This window comes from Mandrillus leucophaeus, unplaced genomic scaffold, assembly GCF_000951045.1.
Source record: "Mandrillus leucophaeus isolate KB7577 unplaced genomic scaffold, Mleu.le_1.0 Scaffold499, whole genome shotgun sequence".
NCBI lineage: Eukaryota > Metazoa > Chordata > Mammalia > Primates > Cercopithecidae > Mandrillus > Mandrillus leucophaeus.
In genome coordinates this window covers 723,785-744,526 of record NW_012105353.1, presented here as the reverse complement: position 1 = coordinate 744,526, position 20,742 = coordinate 723,785, and the positions used below count along the sequence as shown (strand labels likewise).

At 39.0% G+C, this 20,742-nt stretch overlaps 1 protein-coding gene across 1 annotated transcript in view; it reads right to left on the bottom strand.

Moving 5' to 3' along the window:
- The window catches only part of LOC105550777 (chromosome unknown open reading frame, human CXorf23), a 54,137-nt gene extending 33,638 nt beyond the window's left edge, over positions 1-20,499 (bottom strand). The window contains exons 1-7 of the mRNA XM_011995793.1: positions 20,459-20,499; positions 16,431-17,000; positions 15,395-16,057; positions 5,685-5,860; positions 4,067-4,181; positions 3,277-3,340; positions 758-873 (exon numbers count right to left, since the gene is read on the bottom strand). Of these exons, the coding sequence (XP_011851183.1) occupies positions 758-873; positions 3,277-3,340; positions 4,067-4,181; positions 5,685-5,860; positions 15,395-16,057; positions 16,431-17,000; positions 20,459-20,499 (1,745 nt within the window). The remainder of the gene's footprint in view (positions 1-757; positions 874-3,276; positions 3,341-4,066; positions 4,182-5,684; positions 5,861-15,394; positions 16,058-16,430; positions 17,001-20,458) is intronic.
- Between the last annotated feature and the right edge of the window lie 243 nt (positions 20,500-20,742).

Here is a 20,742-nt window from a genome sequence, read left to right as displayed (position 1 = left end):
AAAAAAAAAAAAAAAAAAAAACAGAAAGAAAAATCTACTGAGGACCTATTTGCCATATATGACATAAGTACTTCACATGTGCCAGCTCATTTAATATTCATAACTGCCCCATAGCATAAATTGATTTTAACATCATTTTACAGATGAAGAGGCTCCAGAGACTAAGCAAATTTGTCCAAGATTGGTCAGCTTGTAAAGTGAGAGAGATGAGATTCAAACTTAGGTCTCCTCTGCATTTTCTACTACACCTGCCTCAATTTCATGGACGATATCCACAAAATGTGGACTTTTTTCACTTTTTGTCAGTACAGTTATCCACAATTATCCAGTACAGACATCCACAGAGAGTCCCAAAAGATAACTGTACTGACTTCAGGAAATTTTCTACTATTCAAAGACTAACCCAGAATCTAAAGCACAGAATGTATCAGAGTTTCAATCAGCTCAAGCTAAATAGTCCCCAAACTTGCCAGTCCTGCCTCCTGCTAATATTCTAAAAGCGGTAACACTCCTCTTCAGAATTATAAAGACCTCAAATACCCACCTACCCCATAGTTTTTGTTGTTTAAATCAAACCACATATGATAATCACTGAATAACCTGGAAACATTTTAATAGATTTCACTTAAACATATAAGACGGATTTGAAGGAGCAAATCCCTATATTAAAATGAAAATTACCATCACACAAAAAATGTAAAAATATGGTAAAACCCAAAGCTCCCTGATAACAGGATGTTTGTCATCTACTGATTACCTCTCTGCAGCACTAGCTATGTGAAAAATGTGCTCATCTTCATTCTGTAACCGTTCTTTTCGCCTTCTTTCAATGTCATGTCGTAGGTCATTCGGATCTATTATTTTGATCAGAGTCTGAGGAATTTTGACAGAAGACAAACCATTCACAATACTGTTAGTTGCACAAAGACCATATCTAACAAGAACCTTAATTACAAGTCCTAGATAAGTTATCTTGTATTCATCCTGCTAATGGTATTGTAAACTAATACAGATATTTTGAGACCCAATTGACAATAAACAGAAAAGCTCCTAACATTGAATCAGGATTCCCACCTATGAGACTCTAACCCAAAGAAAAGATTATCTACCTAAACAGATTCAAAATAGTATATTTAAAATAACAAAAAATAGAAGCTACTCAAATGTAAAAAAAAAAAATTAAGAGGAAGGGAAGAATGAGTAAATAAATCATGGTAAACTTAAGTCAAAAGAATAATATACAATCATTTAACTTATGGTAATAAAGACTATGTGGAAGTCAACATAGAAAAGTACTTTTTTTTTTTTTTTTTTTGAGACAGAGTCTCGCTCTGTTGCCCAGGCAGGAGTGCAGTGGCACGATCTTGGCTCACTGCAAGCTCTGCCTCCCGGGATCACGCCATTCTCCTGCCTCAGTCTCCCGAGTGGCTGGGACTACAGGCACCTGGCTAATTTTTTTTGTATTTTTAGTAGAGACGGGGTTTCACCCTATTAGCGAGGATGGTCTTCATCTCCTGACCTCATGGTCCACCCGCCTCAGCCTTCCAAAGTGCTGGGATTACAGGTGTGAGCCACCGCACCCGGCCGAAAAGTGCTTATTGAAAAAAGTTAATTAGGCCAGGTGTAGTGGCTCATGCCAGTAATCCCAGCACTTTGGGAGGCTGAAGTGGGTGGATCATTTGAATAGGAGTTCAAGACCAGCCTGGCCAACATGGTGAAACCCCATCTCTACCAAAATACAAAAATTAGCCGGGTGTGATGATGGGTGCCTGTAATCCCAGCTACTTGGGAGGCTGAGGCAGGAGAATGGCTTGAAACTGGGAAGTGGAGGTTGCAGTGAGCTGAGATCACGCCACTGCACTCCAGCCTGGGTGACAGAGTGAGACTCTGTCTCAAAAAAAAAAAAAAAGAAAAAAGTTAATTAAAACTTAACAAGGACCAGGTGCAGTGGCTCACGCCTGTAATCCCAGGACTTTGGGAGGCCGAGGTGGGTGGATCCCTTGAGTCCAGGAGTTCAAGACCAGCCTGGGCAACATGGAAAAACCCTGTATCTACAAAAAATAAAAAAATTTGCCGGGCGTGGTAGTACATGTCTGTAGTCCTAGCTACTCAGGAGGCTGAGGTGGGAGGATCACTTGAGCCCAGGAGGTCAAGGCTGCAGTGAGTCATGATTGTACCACTGTACTCCAGCCTGGGTGAGACCAGGACTCTGTCTCAAAACAAAATTTAAAAAGCCTCAATCATAAAAGGTCATGGCGAATTCAGAGATTTTACATGAAAGGAATGTTATTATGGATCAAGAAAAAAGCATATAAAACTACATATACTATGACAGTGACTACGTTAAAATGCAAGCAGTAAGACTGCCAGAAAAGATGATCAAATAATATTTTGTGTTAAATGACTAAATTATAGGTGATTTTTTTAAAAAGCACAGATTTCCTGTAAGTTGATTATAGGACTTTGATGATTAGAAATTGTCTGAAAATATCATTTGTTCAACAAATTAACCTATCTCCATAAATTCAGCAAAAATTATAATCATTTCACAAGTGAAAAAATTATTTATATATTCTATCAGAAATGTATTAAAATATCTCCTCTACAAAAACTCTTTATTCTCAATGAATAAATTAGCAGTTCTTTTAGAACTTGATATAATTCTTCTAAAACAAGAGCCAGTTTTCTTCCCTCCTGGCTAGTCAAGACAGTCTTTTTAATTAGCAAAGAAATGGGAGGTGGGAGGGGAGGTGTTGGATGGGAACCACACACAACACATGAATAAAGAAATTTAGTCCCTTATTTCCCTTATTTTGCTAGTTCATATTCCACAGAATGTTTCATACATTCTGCAGTAAACAGAAGGGCAATATCAAATGAAATTTTGTTCCTGTGCATTCATTCCATGTACAATTTAAAAATATATTCCACAAGATTGCTTTGAAAAAAAAATAGGTATCTAATATACTTTCCATAAGCTTTACAGTGTAGAGTTTGGGGATGAATATCAAATGCTGTAATTGCGTGTCAATTTTACAAAGCTGTTATCCTTAGGGATTGTCCCTCTTAGGGAATATTTTTGTCTTTTGTCAGTGTTCTCACTCCAACCTGACTGATAGTCAGAATCACCTGAAGAGCTTTTTAATTTCAGATTCCTGGGTTTCAATCCTCCTTCTTCATGTACTGTAACTTCCTTTTCTCTCCCAACCACCAATCTCCTTGCCATTAGTATACCAACAATAAGATAATTTCTCATCAAAAATTGTATTCACTAACCTGTTCCGATTCATAGATCACAGCTTGTTTACTCTGAAGCTCGGCCAAAGACATATCTATTCTCCTAAAATAATAAAGGCATAGTACAATTAAATAATTATGTTATACACTGATACCTTGGTTCTACTATTACAGAATAGAATTTGAAATAAAGCTAGTATGTTTTGGAGAAAGCAAAAGAAACTTGCTACCAGATAGTTTTTCACCTATATGGCAGTCTCCCAGGATATTCATATCCTATGAATCATATTACAGGGAAGCTTTAGTGGTTCTCAAATCAGTAGTCTGTGTAATCTCAACCTTTGCTCTGGTGATATACCGCATTCTCACATGTATTCAAATCAGCTCACAAGACAGGGTACACCGCCTGCTCCAACAAGTGCCAGCAGAAGACACATGGTTTCATCTGGCTGCCCTCAGAACACCTATTTGTGATCACATGAAGCAACCTATGATTTCAATGGCTTAACAACTGTCTTTCATTCTTCTACTGAGGACCTCAGGCAGCAATTACTATTGACAGCAGAAGTGAAGTTAGGTATGTAAGTATTTTCAAAGTCCTACACATTTAAACAATGCTAGTCAATGTTTTCAGTGCATCCTATTCATTCCATCAAAGTGCAGTGGCCAGATAATGCTTGGATTATCCTATTATTTTTGTGAAGGAAATGGAATCCTAGAGTCTACAGCAAGCCCAGGTGAGCAGGTTCAGAAAGCAGCACCTTCCCAAATCTTTTCTGAGGTTTATCCCCATTAGTTAAATGGGTATAATATGGTAATCAATCATTACCTGTGTATTTCTGGATCTGAATTCAATGTAATTTCATTTACATCTGCCTTGTGTGTATCCTGCATTGTTGAGAAACGCTCATGTAAAGTAATACCAGGTGATGGAAAATAATTTGCTGAAAAGGGAAACAAACAGTTTTATCTCAATGTTAAGCTGATTTCACTTAAAAGATTACATATAAGCACAGAAAGAAGGGATTATTTTTTTAAATTCAACCTGTTTTCTCTTAAAAATATGTGCGACCCAAATTTATTTCGCAGACTAATTTGTAGCTCTCACGTGCCTTCCCAAGCCCAAACAAGAGTAAAAATGCCTGATTTATTAATCAAAGAATTTTCTTTCTATCTGACATGCCTGCTTACTTGTCCAGGGGAAAAGACAATGGCTCTTTCAAAGCAAGGACCTTTCTTCTCCAAGGTAAGACTTACTATATCTGGAAAGTAAAGATGGCACAGAGCTTCACAGTTGAATGAAAATAAAAAGTAACTTCAAAAACAAGCCTGAAACATCAAAACAATTTCAAACAAATACTAACTGTTATGTCTGCATATCACAGAAGGCCTTCTAATGCCACTTTACTTTAATTCACATTAAAGTGCATGAAAACACTTAGAAATCAGCTACGCTACACACTTTTAATAGGATACAGAGAAAGAGAATACACTTGGCCCATCAGAATGCTACTTAAGCAATCCTCTTCCCTAATTTACTGTTCCTGTTCTGGGACAATCTCCTGGATTTTTCTGCAAATCAGCTCCATTTCTGCCAAGAATCACATTTCCTTTGGGTGAGAGGAACTGGAGCTGAGAGGATGAACTGTTTCAGACAAACTATGTGCTTTAAAGTAAATACATGCCTCAGTTTGAGGGACGCAGAGAAAAAAAAAACCTCATTTTCAAAATATATTTTATGAAGGTAAGAAAGATTAATGCAATTGTCTAGTAGAAGTACAAAATAAAAAATTTTAAATTCTTGAAGGCCTCCAGCTTGTAATACCTACAACTGCCTTATTTGTGTAGCATCACTGGGGAAAGTTGTTCTATATCACTGAATTTTCCAATTAATGGAAACTCGCCAGGAGCAAAAACAAAACAATTGAATGCAAACCATTAAAAGTATTTATTTATTACGCAACTCCCAGACATAAAGAATGCCAAAGCAAACTAGAAGTTTCATTGATCACTCAGCATCATCCTTAAGATACAAAGTCCTAGGAATGCCCTCATGGGGGTTTAAGAATCATAAAATGACCTAGGCTTCCTGATTTCTTGAGTTTCCTATCTGTTTTTGTTGCTTTTTCCTCCCTGTTAGGTTCCCAGTTATTGTTTCTTACTGCTCTCAGTATGCCTTGTCTTTTGCAGCAGCCAGCCTCTCCCTTTCTAACTTGCAATTTCCAATCTACTAACACTTGAAACACAAGGTTATTGGAACTACATATAAAGAACTAGGCTCAAATGAATGCCTGATACTCTCTTCAAAAGATTTCCTAATTCACAGTCTAGCTTACAAAGAAGTATTAATTACTATTAAACTATACTGCAGGTGTTTACCTGTATCTCGTGAAACGTTACTACATTACTTTTGTGTTATCCCTAATGTATGTGCAAAATATACCAACCTTTAACTTGATGGATTATTGTTATGATTTCCTGAGCAAATTCTCCTGTAGGTTTGTTTTCAGTATTCTGAGTTGAGTCAAGATGTTCAAACACTGGATGAAAGTTCTCACTTTTCCTGCCAACAGCAACCAAATCATGTGACATCTGTCTCTCTGTGGAATAGCTAGAAGCAACCCTAGAATAATTCGCAAATGTTTAACTAAATTTGAAACTATTTTGTGGAGAAAAGAATTTATCAAAAATTAAGATAGCTACAAAACTAAAAAGATGTATATCTTTTCTTATAATTAAGGCACTAAATTCCATGCCATAAAACATGTACAATAACAAGTAGGAGAAATTAACTACAGATACATGGCTCTGAGTTCTTTCAAATCAGAGGTCATTAAATATTTGCCACTTTAATAATAAAATCCTTCAAATTCTAAGTGAAACAATTTTTACTTCAAAAACACAAGGTATTAAAGACACTTACTATGCAAAATGTAATTGATTAGATTATTTTCTACTTCCAAATGGCCAAAATATTGTTAGTCCAGCAAAATTATTTTATCTTGAAATACTACCACACTTTAAAAAGCCGATATCAAACATAAGAACCTCTCTAACTTAATAAAAATCCTTATATCTTTATATCAGTAATAAGAAGCTTAGAATTGTATTTTGAAATAAAATTCTGTTAAGAGGTTAACTTAATTACAAAGTCTCACTAAATTCTCAGAAAATAGTCTTAGCTGTTAGGCAAAGTTATGGTCATTAACACCAGTTACAGTGTTCACCCTCAATGTACCCATAAAGAAATACTACCATTTATTATATAACCCCGGCTATCTTACCACTTTAATGCCTTCTGAATCTTATAACTTTTGTTAAGAGCTCTCCTGACCTCTAAGTACTTTTACAAACTAATGGTTATGATACAGAGCTAACTATTATTGAGGGCTTATCACGTGCCAAACATGGGGGCTTAGAGCTTACCAACATTATCTCATTTCATCTTTACAATAGCCCTATGGGGAAGGTGCCACGACCCTGAGACAATGGGCGTCTTGGTTGCTTTGTCTCACATCCTAGAGATTGAGCATTCAAATGAACACATCTTCCAACTGTTGTAATGAAAAACTATACCTTATTCCAAGAATGCTGTGCTTGCTTAAAACTACTCAGAAATTCTTTGTCTGGAGGTACTTTATGCATCAATGAAGAAATTTTCTCATTATTTTATAATTATATCTCATTTTGGACCCAAAATGGCACTAATCAGCTTGTACCTATCTTATTTCCCTGTACTTAACTCTAAATTGCTTTTGGCTTTTCTCAAAAATCAAGTTCATTGTCCAAAGAACTGACATTTGCAACTGCTGGGGTTCTTAATGGCTACATTACAGGCTCAGAAGATAAATCCGAAAGAGAGCCCTGAAGTATGTTTTAAATAACAGAGCACCACTGGAATAGCTCATCATATAGCAGAAAGCAGACCGACAGATGTGTCGGGGGGTACGAGTGCATGCATGCACATATGTATTTATTTATTTAAGTCCTGTAACAGCCATATATCTAAACTGCTGCAGGGTTATAAGGGGCTTACAGATATTCTTTAACTAAAAATTGTAGCTCCTCTAATAAAAATGGTTTTGAGTGTCTATTTATAACTTATCAGAGGAAATGCTTCCATCTGACTTTCCGTGCTCCCTGCTCTCAGACCAGCATTGCCAGGGACAACTCCGTGCCAAGGCAGAAACACAGAAATGGAACCATGCAGCAGGTTGACCGCACTGCTGTGGTTTCGTTGATTCATTAGAAGGACTTTCATTAGAAAGAAGGCGCATTTCCCTTCTTTCCTCCTAATTTGCTCCAAGCTTCCCACTGTGTATGTGATAACTAGCTAAGACACATTTGCTGGCAAATGTTAGAACACCCCGTAACGACCTCCACTAACAAAGAATTACAAATGCTCTCTGTTTAAGGGGGTTTAAAGTTACAAAATTCCGGTGCCATACCAAAAAAAAAAAATAGCCTTTAAAAACATTTTATGGGAGGAAACTAGTATATTTAAATAGAACTATACAAATGGTCCATACACCAGAGGAAATCAGTTGATAAGGTTTTTTTCTGGCAGCCTCAGTTTATCCCAAAAGGAAATAAGCTAATAAAGATGTTCAGTTTTCCAATGGGTAATTATTAACATTTACTTAAAATTTCTTACAAATTACTGCTGAAACTCTTGTCCCCACTCCATGCTCAATCCTCAATCCGCAGGAGTTATATACTTTTAACTATGAAGCTATTATATATTTAATTCCTGAAATCTTAGTGTTTAAACTTGTTATCCATTAAAATTTATCCTAGAGTTCCTCTACTACAAGATATTTAAGAAAAAATTAAAATTATCATTTTCTAGAAAATATACATTAACACAGTAAAACCTCCAAATTTTAGTCTTTTAAAAATAATTATGATACTTTTGGTATAAGAAAAACCCTCTTTAGATATGAGAATGCAAAATGTTCTAAATATTTATATTTGTAAATGTAATCATCTTTTGGTTCACATTTTACTTTTTACTATTTCCTATGGTATGGATTGATTAACAAGTTAATAATTTCAGGAAATATCCACAAAGCAAGTAGTTAAGCTAAAAAGATCAAATGTTCTCATTTGAGATGCATTTTAGACAATTTAAAAAATTAAAATACAGCCAAAAATCTCTATTCTAATACTATTTCTGGTACTAGTTTCATTAAATCTTCCAAGATCCTTTGTTCCCTCAACTGCACTTTCCCTGTTTATTTTTCTGTTTAAGGATATTTCCACTGATGTTCTCTGAGCGTTGTGGGTAATAACCAAGAAAACATAAAAAGCTACATTAAACCTTAATTTCCTGTTGTACACACTTAGGACTCATCAAAGAAACGAACTGCATGGCAAAACGGCAACAAAAAACCCAACAGCAGCCAAAACCAACAGATTCCCCTGCCCTCTGGAAGCTTCTCATATATATCAAAATCCATATGACACATATAAAGTTTTCCTTTCTGTCTTCTTCCAACTAATAACTAACACTTCATACAGCATCCTACAGTTCATATAAAGCACTTTCCCAATTACAGTCACATGCAGCATAACGACGTTTCCATTAATGACCACTTAAATGATGGTGGTACTGTATTTCTAGTGTACCTTTTCTAGGTTTAGATATGTTTAGATACACGAATAGTTACTGATGTGTTACAGTTGCCTACAGTATTCAGTACAGTAACATGCTGTGCAGGTTTGTAGCCTAGAAGCAATAGGCTCTACCATATAGCCTAGGTGTGTAGTAGGTTATATCATCTAGGTTTGTGTAAATACACTCTATGATCTTCAGAAAGTGGCAAAACCGCCTAACAAGACATTTCTCAGAACGTATCCCCATCGTTGAGCAATGCATGACTGTATATAATTTGCTCCTGTCTTCCTAAGAACAAATTTAGAAATTGTGGAGTCGAGGGAAAAGGTTCAGGGAGATTACTCCTCCCCTCATTCCGCATCTCAATACTTTTTGCACAAAAGTCCTCTAGGGGGCCTCCCCAGCCCCAACATGCATTCAGTCTACCTCATAGACGACAACCCTCTGGCAGCCAGAACTGGGCTGCCGGCCCTCTCCTATCAGCTGATAATGTCAAATCTGGCTGGGAGTTGCAGCATTCTTACCTTTCAGTCTCCTTTCCCTCTATTCCTTTTCACTGCTCAAAACCACACAGGTCAAAGTTCCTGTGTATGTTTTACTGCCATTGTTAACATGTAAATATAAAATTTCTTTTGCCTCATCTCCATGTGTTTGAAATACACCAGCCTTTGAAGCCTAGCTCACATGTCAACTACATGATGCCTCTCTTCAATTTCCCAGCTTGGTACCACCCATCTTCTGCTGAGTCACACATGCACTCCAATAAACCAAAGGAGAAACCTAATCGTATGCAGCTCTCTAGTCCCAGGGCACCCTAACAGACTGTCTCACACAGGGTAGGTCCTCAAAAAATACCCACTGAATGAATAAATAATGAATCAAAAATGACTTGGTCAATTTGAAATGAGTGTTTCAGCTAAAGAGATGATAAGGTCAAGTGCAGTGGCTCACGCCTGTAATCCCAGCTACTCGAGAGGCTACAGTTTCGGAGGCCAAGGCAGGAGGATTGCTTGAGCTCAGGAGTTCAAGACCAGCCTGGGTAACACAGCAAGACCTCATCTCGACTAAAAATCAAAAAAAAAAAATTAGCCAGGCATGTTGATGTGTGCCTATAGTCCCAGCTACTCGAGAGGCTGAGGTGGGAGGATTGCTAGAGCCTAGGACATCAAGGCTGTAGTGAGCCGTGATCACAGCACTGCACTCCAGCTTGGGTGACAGAGCAAGACTGAGTGAGAGAGAGAGAGAGAGAGAGAGAGAGAGAGGACTTCAACATTTTATTTTTATTTTATTTTTGAGACAGGGTCTGGCTCTGTCACCCAGGCTGGAGGGCAGTGGCACAATCTCGGCTCACTGCAACCTCTGCCTCCTGAAGCCAACCTCCCACTTGGGCCTCCTGATTAGTTGGGACTATAAGTGTGCACCACTACACCTGGCTAATTTTTGTATTTTTTGTAGAGACGGAGTTTTACTATGTTGCCCAGGCTAGTCTCAAACTCCTGAGCTCAAGGGATCTGCCTGCCTCGGCCTCCCAAAGTGCTGGGATTACAGGCATGGGCCACCATGCCCAGCCAGACTTCAACATTTTAATTGAGGCCAATTTAATTTTGTTTTTTTAACTTTCTTGGCTTTTTTTATTTTTATTTTTTGCTTAACTTAGACCAATTTAAATTTAATATTTTTAATATAAAATCTCAAATATAAAGTTCAGAGATGAACATGATGATCCTCCATGTGTCTGTCGACTCAGCTTCAATGGTCACCAACACATGGCCAATCCAAGCAGACTCACAGAGCCAGGAGGAACTGCAGGCTAATTTAGGCCCAAAAGGTTATAGCCAAGTGACCTGCCCAATGTCACAAAGCTGATCAGTGGTCCACAGGAAGACAAAAACCTATGCACTCTAACTGCCAACAGAATCCCTATACAAGGCCTCCTAAGAGACACCAAGAGAAGCTAGGGTCAAAAATAGGAACAAAAGGGAACGTTCTCTCAATTAATTTTTGATTTTAAAATGCGCATGAGAAATTAAAGTAGGGGAGAACTTTAGTTTTTTATGCTACATAACAGCAAGGTGGCAGGTCTGGGTATAAAATATATCCCCACCTGCAGCTTATTTTACCTCCAGCGGAACAGTGTCCATCATAGGTAAACTTATGTGAGTAGGTTCCCTTCCTTCAATCTCAGTTATGACTTTTCACATTGTTCCCTGCCCGCATGACACCCGTTTCCTCAGTGTCAGGGTTCCAATGTCCTCTGGGGCCCATCACCCACCTCCCCCCCTTTCAAAGCGGAAAAAGAGCTGATAGGGGTAGAGAGGCTCTGTGTCTCTTCAGTGGGAAATAAAGGATTAGACGCAAATGTGGCCAATGTACTTAGTCCACCATCAACTCTGATAGCCATAAATGCTGATGGACAACCTTCCCCATGTCCCAGGTGTCTCGTATCAGCTTCCCAGGTGATCAAAGAAGCCCCTGATCCATCAGCAGCAGTTTATTCTGCTCCAGATATTAGTACCACCTCCTCCCTCCTCCCTCTCCCTCCTCCTCTTCCTTCCTGGCCTAGCCAAGGGTCAATCCCTCACCCACTCAGCCCAACATTAAACTAACACCTGCATTTGCCCCAAAACTTTCAGATGCATATATACAACAGTTAATGTTTTGCATATGTAACAACCTTAGTAGAAATTTTCATACTGATTCCCTAACTTACATTCTGAAACATGTAATTATGACTCAGATGTAATTTCTGATAATGAAGTTTCTGACAGAGCGGATAATTAGAATACAGTCTTTCTTAACGGAAGTATTAACTATGCAGTGAACATTCAAGCAAGTGTTTACCTACTGCTGTTCTAGATACAAACTAGAATCTAAAAAACTCACAGAGTGATAACCTTTTGTTTTCAACCATACTGATAACTGGAATAACAAATATCAATTCTCAACCAAAGCTAAGTAAACAAATGCACAAAACTAGCCATTTTAGCATTTCCAAAAAAAAGCAGATGAACTCTCTAGATGTTAACCAATAAATAAAGTTCTCTCTGCACTCTGATTATTTTACTCTTTTCTAGAAAAGAAAAATCTAATTTATATTAATAGATGAAAACATAATTCTACTGAGGGCATTATCTTTGTTTTATGGATCAGTCCACATACAATTAAATCCAAACCACAAAATTCATCCATAACCCATTCACCAGGAAATAAAGATTTTGTTGACTATGACGCTTTATCATACTGAAAAGATGCATATATTTGCTCAGTTATTTATTTTTCAGGTCTTTGAACAGAGAGGATTTGCAGTGGAGGTTATTACACAAGAAATCCTGCAGGCCCTGGGCAGGTATTCAAATGGCCCTGGTATGCTGCCAGACCCCAGTGACAGATTATGAGATTTCACAAAATCATAGTTTATAAATTCAAAATAAAAGATGCAGCAGCCTCCATTTTAAGCTCATTTTTGTGACACATGATAAAGATCAAGCTTCCATTTCTCATATCAAATTATAAAATTAACTGTTCAGTATCTCTAATGAGGTCTATTAAAATAAAACTCTTCAAAACTGGTATTTCTAGCATTCTTTAACAGTGTTACAATTTTTAAATTCTCCTTTCACTATAACACACTTCATTATTAAACATGGGGGTATCATTACTTTTATTTTTTTAGTTTTAATTTTTGAGACGGGTCTCGCTTTGTCACCCAGGCTGGAGTGCAGTGGCACAAACATGGCTCACTGCAGTCTCGATCTCCCGGGCTCAAGCCAATCCTCCCATCCCAGCCTCCCAAGAAGCTGGGACTACAGGCACATGTTACCACACCCAGCTAATTTTTGTATTTTTTTGTAGAAGTGGGGTTTCATCATGTTGCCTAGGCTGGTCTCGAACTGCTGAGCTCAAGCAATCAGCCGGCCCTAGCCTCCCACAAATGCTGGGATTACAGGTGTGAGTCATTGCACCTGGCCACATCATTACTTTTATTAAAAAGTTAAAAATGTTTATGCATTTCATTGTATATAATTTTACCTCAAAAGAAAAAAGAGGAACTGTAAACAAAAATTTATAAGGTATCTAAATGGGAGTGTCCTGACATTTGCAACTTACTTTGAAAAATATCCAAAAAATAAGGTGGAACAATGGATGAATAGATACATTTGTAATTATGAAAGTAAACTGTTAATTGTAGACTTTAGGTGGTGAGTATATGGGCGTTCACTGTAGAATTCTTTCAGCTTTTCTGTATGTTTGAACATTTTCAAAATAGAACGTTGGATAGAAAAAAAGCTTAAGGCTGGGTACGGTGGCTCATGCCTGTAATCCCAGTGTTTTGGGAGGCCAAGGAGGGATGATTGCATGAGGCCATGAGATTGAGACCAGCCTGGGCAATGTAGCAAGATTTCTATCTCTACAAAATATTTTTTATTAGCTGGGTGTGGTGGTACATGCCTGTAGTCCCAGCTACTCAGGAGGCTGATGCAGGAGAATCACTTGAGCCCAGGAGTTCAAGGCTGCAGTGAGCCATGATCACACCACTGCACTCCAGCCTGGGTGACAGAGCATGACCCTGTCTTGAAAAGAAAAAAAGAAAGAAAGAAAAGTGTGTATGCTATATGTTATATATGTATATCTCATAGCCATCAGAATGTAATCCAATAATCCAAGCTCCCCTCCCTTTTTTTTTCTTTTTTTTTTTTTGAGACAGAGTCTCACTCTATTGCCCAGGCTGGGGTGCAAAGGCACGATGATAGCTCACTGCAGCCTCAAACTCCTGAGCTCAAGCGATCCTCTGACCTCAGCTTCCCAAAGTGCTCCGATTACAGGCATGAGCTACTGTGCCCAGCCGTTAAGGTAACATTCTTAAACTTGGTACTTACAGAAGCTTTTGTGCTTTTAAGATGAAGAACTAGTAGGAGATATAATAGCACAAAATTATTTAAGACATATGTAAAAAGGTACAAAATTATTAATATACCACAGCAGTCATGTATAAATATACATAAAAAAATAACTAGACTAAAATGCAAATAAAATTGTTGTAGAGTAGTAGAATTATGGATGATTCTCCCCCTTTATTTCTTCAACTTTCTGTAATATAATCACACTTATAAATGCTTTCTGAGCACATATATAAATGCACATACGTATATTTAAAAATATTTTCTACAAGTGCAATGAATGCAAAAGAACTATGAGGTGGGGTGTTGCCATGTCTAAATTTAAGAAAAGGAACAGAGGCCAGGTACAGTGGCTCAGGCTGGTAATGCCAGTGCTCTGGGAGGCCGAGGTGAGAGGATCGTTTGAGGCCAGGAGTTTGAGACCAGCCTGGGCAACATAGCAAGATTCCGTCTCTATAAAAAAAGAAAAAAATTAGCTGGGCATGGTGGCATGCACCTATAGTCCTAGATACTCAGGAGACCAACACAGGAGAGGCAGGAGGATCATCTGAGCCCAGGAGTTTGAGGTTGCAGTGAGCTGTGATCGTGCCACTGCACTCCAGCCTGGGCAACACAGCAAGACCCTGTCTCAAAAGAAAAGGAGAGAAAAGAAAAAGGAACAAAAAATATTTTGTTTTACAAAAAAGGACTTGTGGGTTTATCTCCCCCAAACCCTTTGGATTTTGTTTTCTCTCATTTTTGGTTCAAAAACAAATGAGTCAAGCATGAATATAAACATACCAAATCAACATGGCCCACCCCTTTTCATTCACATACTCGTAGTGTATTAAGGTCATGAACAGTTTCAGCCGTTTAGTTTTAGGCCAACTGCAGTGCCTTATTATATACATTAAATGGAAGTAATATTTGTTGAGGAACAAAGCACGTGAGTCTGCTTTAAGAGAATGTAACCTATAACAACAATAGTCTATTTTTTTAAAGAATCACTAAGGGCCAAAGTAAATGTCTTATAAATAGGCATCTTCTCAGATTATGGTGTAATTTCCTCTACCTGGGAGAATCTAGTTGGTTGAGCCCCAGTCATTTTGAGATGGCAGCAAAAACCACATTAAGTCACCTGCCTCATTGAGTCATAAGGGAACACGTGGATTTGAGCCCAAGCCACTCTGACTTAGACAAGTCACTTCATCTCTCAGGGCCGCGCTTTCCTCCTGTATAAAACTAGGTCCTGCTAAGGTCCCTTTCAGCTCAAAAAATTCTCTGAATCTCAGGCAACAGAAAGCACAGGCTCTGAGAAACTGAGCAAGGACTAGGTTTTCTTGAACTCTACCCAGCTAATCCTTGGATAAGGAAAACCTGGCAGCATAAAAACAAGTGAATTTGTAAAGAGGAACAACTCCACAGAACGCCCCACATCCAAGAAGCATCTGGAGATAGGACGTGGAAACAAGGAGACACGAAATCGCTCCCATGTAACTAATCACAGGAAACAGCCTCACTACAGGGCTTTTTTTGGGGAAAATTCTTGGCAATCCCTCCCACTCGATGGACTCTAAACACACTATTAATTCCATTTTGGAAGCTGCAAATAAAGATTGTAGAAACATTATCAAATATCATAAAGAAAAAACAAAGATAATACCTGAATGTATTTACTGTTTTCTTCACATCTACTTTAACTGTAAGTGATTTCTTCCTAAGATTGATAGGCGAGGGTTTCACATCAGAAAGTTTTTGACTTTTATCAAGTTGGTTACTGGAAGAATTGCTCTCTTTTCTGCAATCCCCTTCTTTCTTTATTTTTTCCTTCCGTTTGTCATTACTAGACCTCAAATCAACATCATTTTTATTTGGATAAGTACAGGCAATGCTGTCTTTCTTAGACGGTTTAAAAGGTTCTTTGACTTGTCCATCTTGAGTCTCTCTCCCTCTTCCAGTATTAAAACAATCTAACTCTCTATTTACAGGGCCTTTTTGAAAACTGTATTTTCTATCTTCTTCCTTACAGTACTTCTGAGTTCTCCCATCAGAAAAGTCCTGGTCCCCATCCGAGAGCTTAGGACGTTTGTGACGATAGTCATAGGATACTTTGGTTGCTGAACTGGTCTCTGGGTGTTCCCTCTCAGCATGTCGATAAGTCTGGGGCCCAAGGTTCCACTGGTCTGTGTCCTCTTGGTAAGGTGGGAGGGAATGCTCGGGCTTCCACTTTGGATTCCTGGCAGGCTCTCTGCTTTCATACCTCTCCACGTCTTTAGGTCTTTTTGATGTATGTCCATATTTTCTGAAATCACGATCCTCAGGATACCTGTGTTGACATAAAGCAGTTTACACTTGCAATAGAGAGAAGAAAGGGAGAATTTATATGTGTAGAATGTTGGGCAGCATGGCTTTAAATGCAGAATGCAGTGGCAAGCTAATCTATAATCCCTTAAGCCAATTCTAGAGGCATAAGGCAGTTAAAGAGGAAAATACCATCTTTTAAAAGTATTGTAGCCATCAACGTGATTTACTGTAAAAAGAAATACTTCACTACTACCAGTACACCATAACTAAATTACAATGCTTTTTGTCTTTTTAGACAAAAGCTTTTCAAGGTGGTTATCTTCAACCATAAAGTAAACAGACCTTTTCACTTGAGGCATTATACCAAATTACCCAGGTTTAATGTTTTCCTATACCTCTTCTGAAATGAGCTCCTTGTCTCAAAGTCTTCAGAGCCTCTTCTAGTTGACTGGGAGTATTTTTCTTCTTGTATCCTCTGGTGCCTCAACTCATCTTCATGCCACTTTCCTTCAAATCTAAAAGAATCTGCTATTGACCTCTGAGGTGGTTTCCCTCCTTTTCCACTTCCTCTAACTCTGTGGTCATCAGGACTATACCCTCCTTGCACTTTCTGGGGATAAGAATTCCTCTCATGCTCTTTGTAGGGTATACCCTCTGAGTATTTGGGCATATACTGAGCTCTCCTGTTACTGTCCCCTCTTCCAGGCGAATATCCTCGGTGAGGCTTATACATATAAACATTTTCTAAAGAGTTTCTTATGTTAGGGGAAGGTGATCTATGTTCATAAGACTGGTAATATATATTTCCACGAGAGGGAATCCTTGGTTTACTCTGTCCACGTTTCTCACTGTCCATTCTCCAAGCGACGGGTCTTTTTGGATCCTTCCTATATTCACAGCCATAATGCCCGTGAGAATGTCTTTGCTTGTAGTGTTCAGCATTTCTAGGTACTGGCGATAAAGACCTATGTAAACAAACACAGAAAAGTGTAATCCATTTAAAGATAATCAACTAAGTGTGTCTTAATATGACCTACCGAAAACAGTTGCTTTTCCTAGGACCCTTCAGCTTCTTCCACTCAAACTAAATTCATCAATTTGCTACATCTGCATTCTAAATTGTACATTTGGGGGTCTGACTATAGTACTGCCCAATCAACAAGCATACTCTTTCCATCTGAACTAAGGTATTCCATGTGCTGATCCAAATGAGCTGAGCACACCTTTCCCATTGGAGGAGGGCTAGCTTAGGTACACAGCAGGATCCATTTTAGAAGACTGCTGACAGCAAAGTTCTGGCAAAAGAAGATGCAGTGACTTCAAAGGGCCAGTCAGCAAAAGCTTACATCCTGCTCAAAGGCCAGGTAAGAAACAAGCAGGAAGGCAAGACTCACACAAATCAATGTGTAGGAGGGCCTCCAGCAAACTGAACACCACCTCTGACAATAAATTAGAGTCTAAGATTTAATGATGCTACAATTCAAACTCAGAACCAAGCCAGGCCCAGAGCTTCTCCAGTTGATTGTCTACTTTCTCCACTAAGGCTGTATCAAGGAGCAAAACATATGTACTCAACCGGGGGAGAAGGGGGAACAAGAGGCTCTTAAGACTTGAATCTCATGTTTAATTCCTCCAGAAATACCTCTAACATAGGTAAGTTGCTTTTTGTTCCCAGATCTGTTCCTTTGCATATCGACGGAAAGATGTGCTGTTCGAACAGAGCTTGTAACTTTGGTGAAGTTATACTTTAAAGTAGCTATAATGCTCTCCAGGGACAGCACATCCTTTCTGGAACTACCTTCTCCATACCTCAGCATTGCCAACATTGAGGCTTCTGTATTCAGGGAAACCAATTTGGGTTGCCTAGACGTAAAGAGAGGTGTGCCACTATCTGGGACACAATACAGTTCCATTTTGTACCTGGGGACCTTTCCCCCCATCTGACCTGCCCAATTTCTCCATCTCCTCCCTGAGGGTTTAATGTCTTCTAATCAATGAGGAAGCAATCCTTGCAGCTTCTGTTATGGCTCTCTCTGAGAAGCGGCCATGGAGTTGGTGCAACCATGAGTGAATCCCTTTCCTTTCGATGATAAGTCTGTGCCCTCCCTACAATAAAGGAGGTAGATCTACCTTCCTCATGTATATACTGAACTTGGCAATATTGCCCTCTGGAGTCACCAAGCTAGACATACCGGCAAGTGTTATTTAGCTAAAGCAGAAACTCTGCCATCCAGCTGGCTATACCTCATCACAGGAGGAAGCAACTGGAGCCTCTGAGGACTTCTGGAAGATTTCATCTCTTTCATAGCCAAGGAGAAAAGATGGCAGCCAGAGTCAAAGGTCTTCCAGTCTGGATGGAATTCCCAATAACTTACTTTTAATCCTTACTTCACATTCAATATTGGTTTGATATGATATTTTATATGTTTTATTGCATAGTGTCCCTTTCTTCTGAAGAAGGTTGCTGGAATAGTTGCTATTGCTTTTGGTTTTCCTAAAGGAACAAAAAAGACTCAAGGAGTCTATTGGGAGACAATTCTCCACAGTCTCTTGAGTTCTGCACACCTTGTGAGCGCCTTTTGAGCAGAGGCACTGGCAGCCTTTGTTCTAAGGCAGTGTTGCAAGATAGAGATAGGGTCTCCCTCAGGGAAAAGGGTTGATGTGTTTGCTGTCCATTATTTGCAGCCCCTGATAAGGGACTCATGTTCCTCAGTTGTACTGTAACCGCACCGCCTGTATGGAAAGCTCGCTGCCTCATAGCATGCACCCAGTCAGTGGCTCTGCGGTGCCAGCCCTCATGGGACCCAGAGGGTGAGGGGAATGACAGGAACATGAAGCTCAAGCTGCTTGCTGTACTCTGAGTAATAAAGGCCTTTATCTCTGACCCAAGAGTGCCCTGTGGCAGGCTAATAATGTGTTAGTTCGCAAGTAGGGTAAAATATCAGATCCTTTATAGTTCTTAACAAAGAAACCTGAGATGGAACCTGGAAATCAGGCACTGAGCTTGGCAGGGTCTCTTGTGCCCCTCACCAGCGGCTTTTGTCTTATCAAGAAAAGACCTCTGTGGGCCAGGAGCGGTGGCTCACACCTGTAATCCCAGCACTTTGGGAGGCCGAAGCAGGTGGATCACTACGACAGGAGATTGAGACCATCCTGGCTAACACAGTGAAACCCCGTCTCTACTAAAAATACAAAAAATTAGCTGGGTGCAGTGGCGGGTGCCTGTAGTTCCAGCTACTCAGGAGGCTGAGGCAGGAGAATGGTGTGAACCTCGGAGGCGGAGCTTGCAGTGAGCCGAGATCGCGCCACTGCACTCCAGTCTGGGTGACTGAGCGAGACTCCATCTCAAAAAAAAAAAAAAAAAAAAGACCTCTGTGATACCCTTTTAAAATCATTCACTTCTTTACATTCCCTTTTCTTTCTCAAATTCCTTGCCATTACAAGTTGCTCCTGTGAATTACAAAATGAAAACTGTTGACAAAATGATTGATTAGTTACTGCATAACCGAAACGCATAAGCAAAATGGGCAAGTTATCGTAACATGAAAAATCTTGGTCTGTCTTTTTTGTGTGAAATGATGGTCCTTTTTAAGTCTCAGAAAATACTAGTCACATTTACAGCTCGGTGCCTTTGCTCCTGCTCTCCCCCTTAACTAGAATACTTCTCTTCACTCTTTCTGCCTTTAGAAGTTCTACACATCCTGAAATGCCCAGATAAAATTGTTTTCATCTCTTCTTTGAAGACTTTCTTAGTACCCCCATTTCCCTCCACAAAAACACAATTATTTCCTCCCTGAAAATCCAGAATCCTTTGTCCCAATAAGTAGCACAGCACTTTCCCCACTGTATCATAATTGGCCATGGTGTCAATCTCAAAGCCCAACCACGTGCTTGCTGAAGCCACAGAAGATGGCATATTTGCTTTTGTAGACCAAGAACCTGCCTGTAGCAGGTGTACAATAAAGACTCGTTAAATTGCTCCAATCTAATGATACATACTTTTGATACTACCAAGCTGGAAAGAGGAGAAATGGACTATAATCAAACTATTCAAAAGGAAACTCCCAATTTTCTACCTCGAAATTTCTTTAAACATATTAATTATGAAAAAATAAAATGAAATCCATACTGAGGAGTTCTAAATTACTCACTAATTCAAAAAATGTAATACTCTCAAAGATGTTTCTCACTCTCTCCTGCTGTGGCCACTGCTTTGCTTTTCATTATGGATTAACTCTAGCTACCTTCTATGATTAAACAAAGCTGTCAGCTACTAGAATGTAGAAATACAACCTCTACTATGATAAAGTACCTACTGTGAATAACCAGGTCTCATGAGCTTATTAAGCGTTTACTAGTACTGGTGAAATTGAAAGTCACAGCACATCCCAAATCCAAGCTTACTCTGCTAAGAACTGCTCACCTGTGTTTCCACCTGGGGGATCTAGATCGTGACCGTGCCATCCTCTGACACGTGAGCCACTATCCACTTTTTACACTGCAAAGAAACACAGGATTAGCAAGTTTGTAGAAAGAGCCTACAATTTGATCTAAAACACAGCGAATGCTGCCAATTTACTTAAACCCTTTGTGCCTCAGTTTCCTCATCTATAACATGGAAATAATAATAGCACCCCTTCTTATTGGAATGTTGTCAGGATAAAATGAATTAAATCAGGGATCAGTAAACCTTGTCTGCAAAGTGCT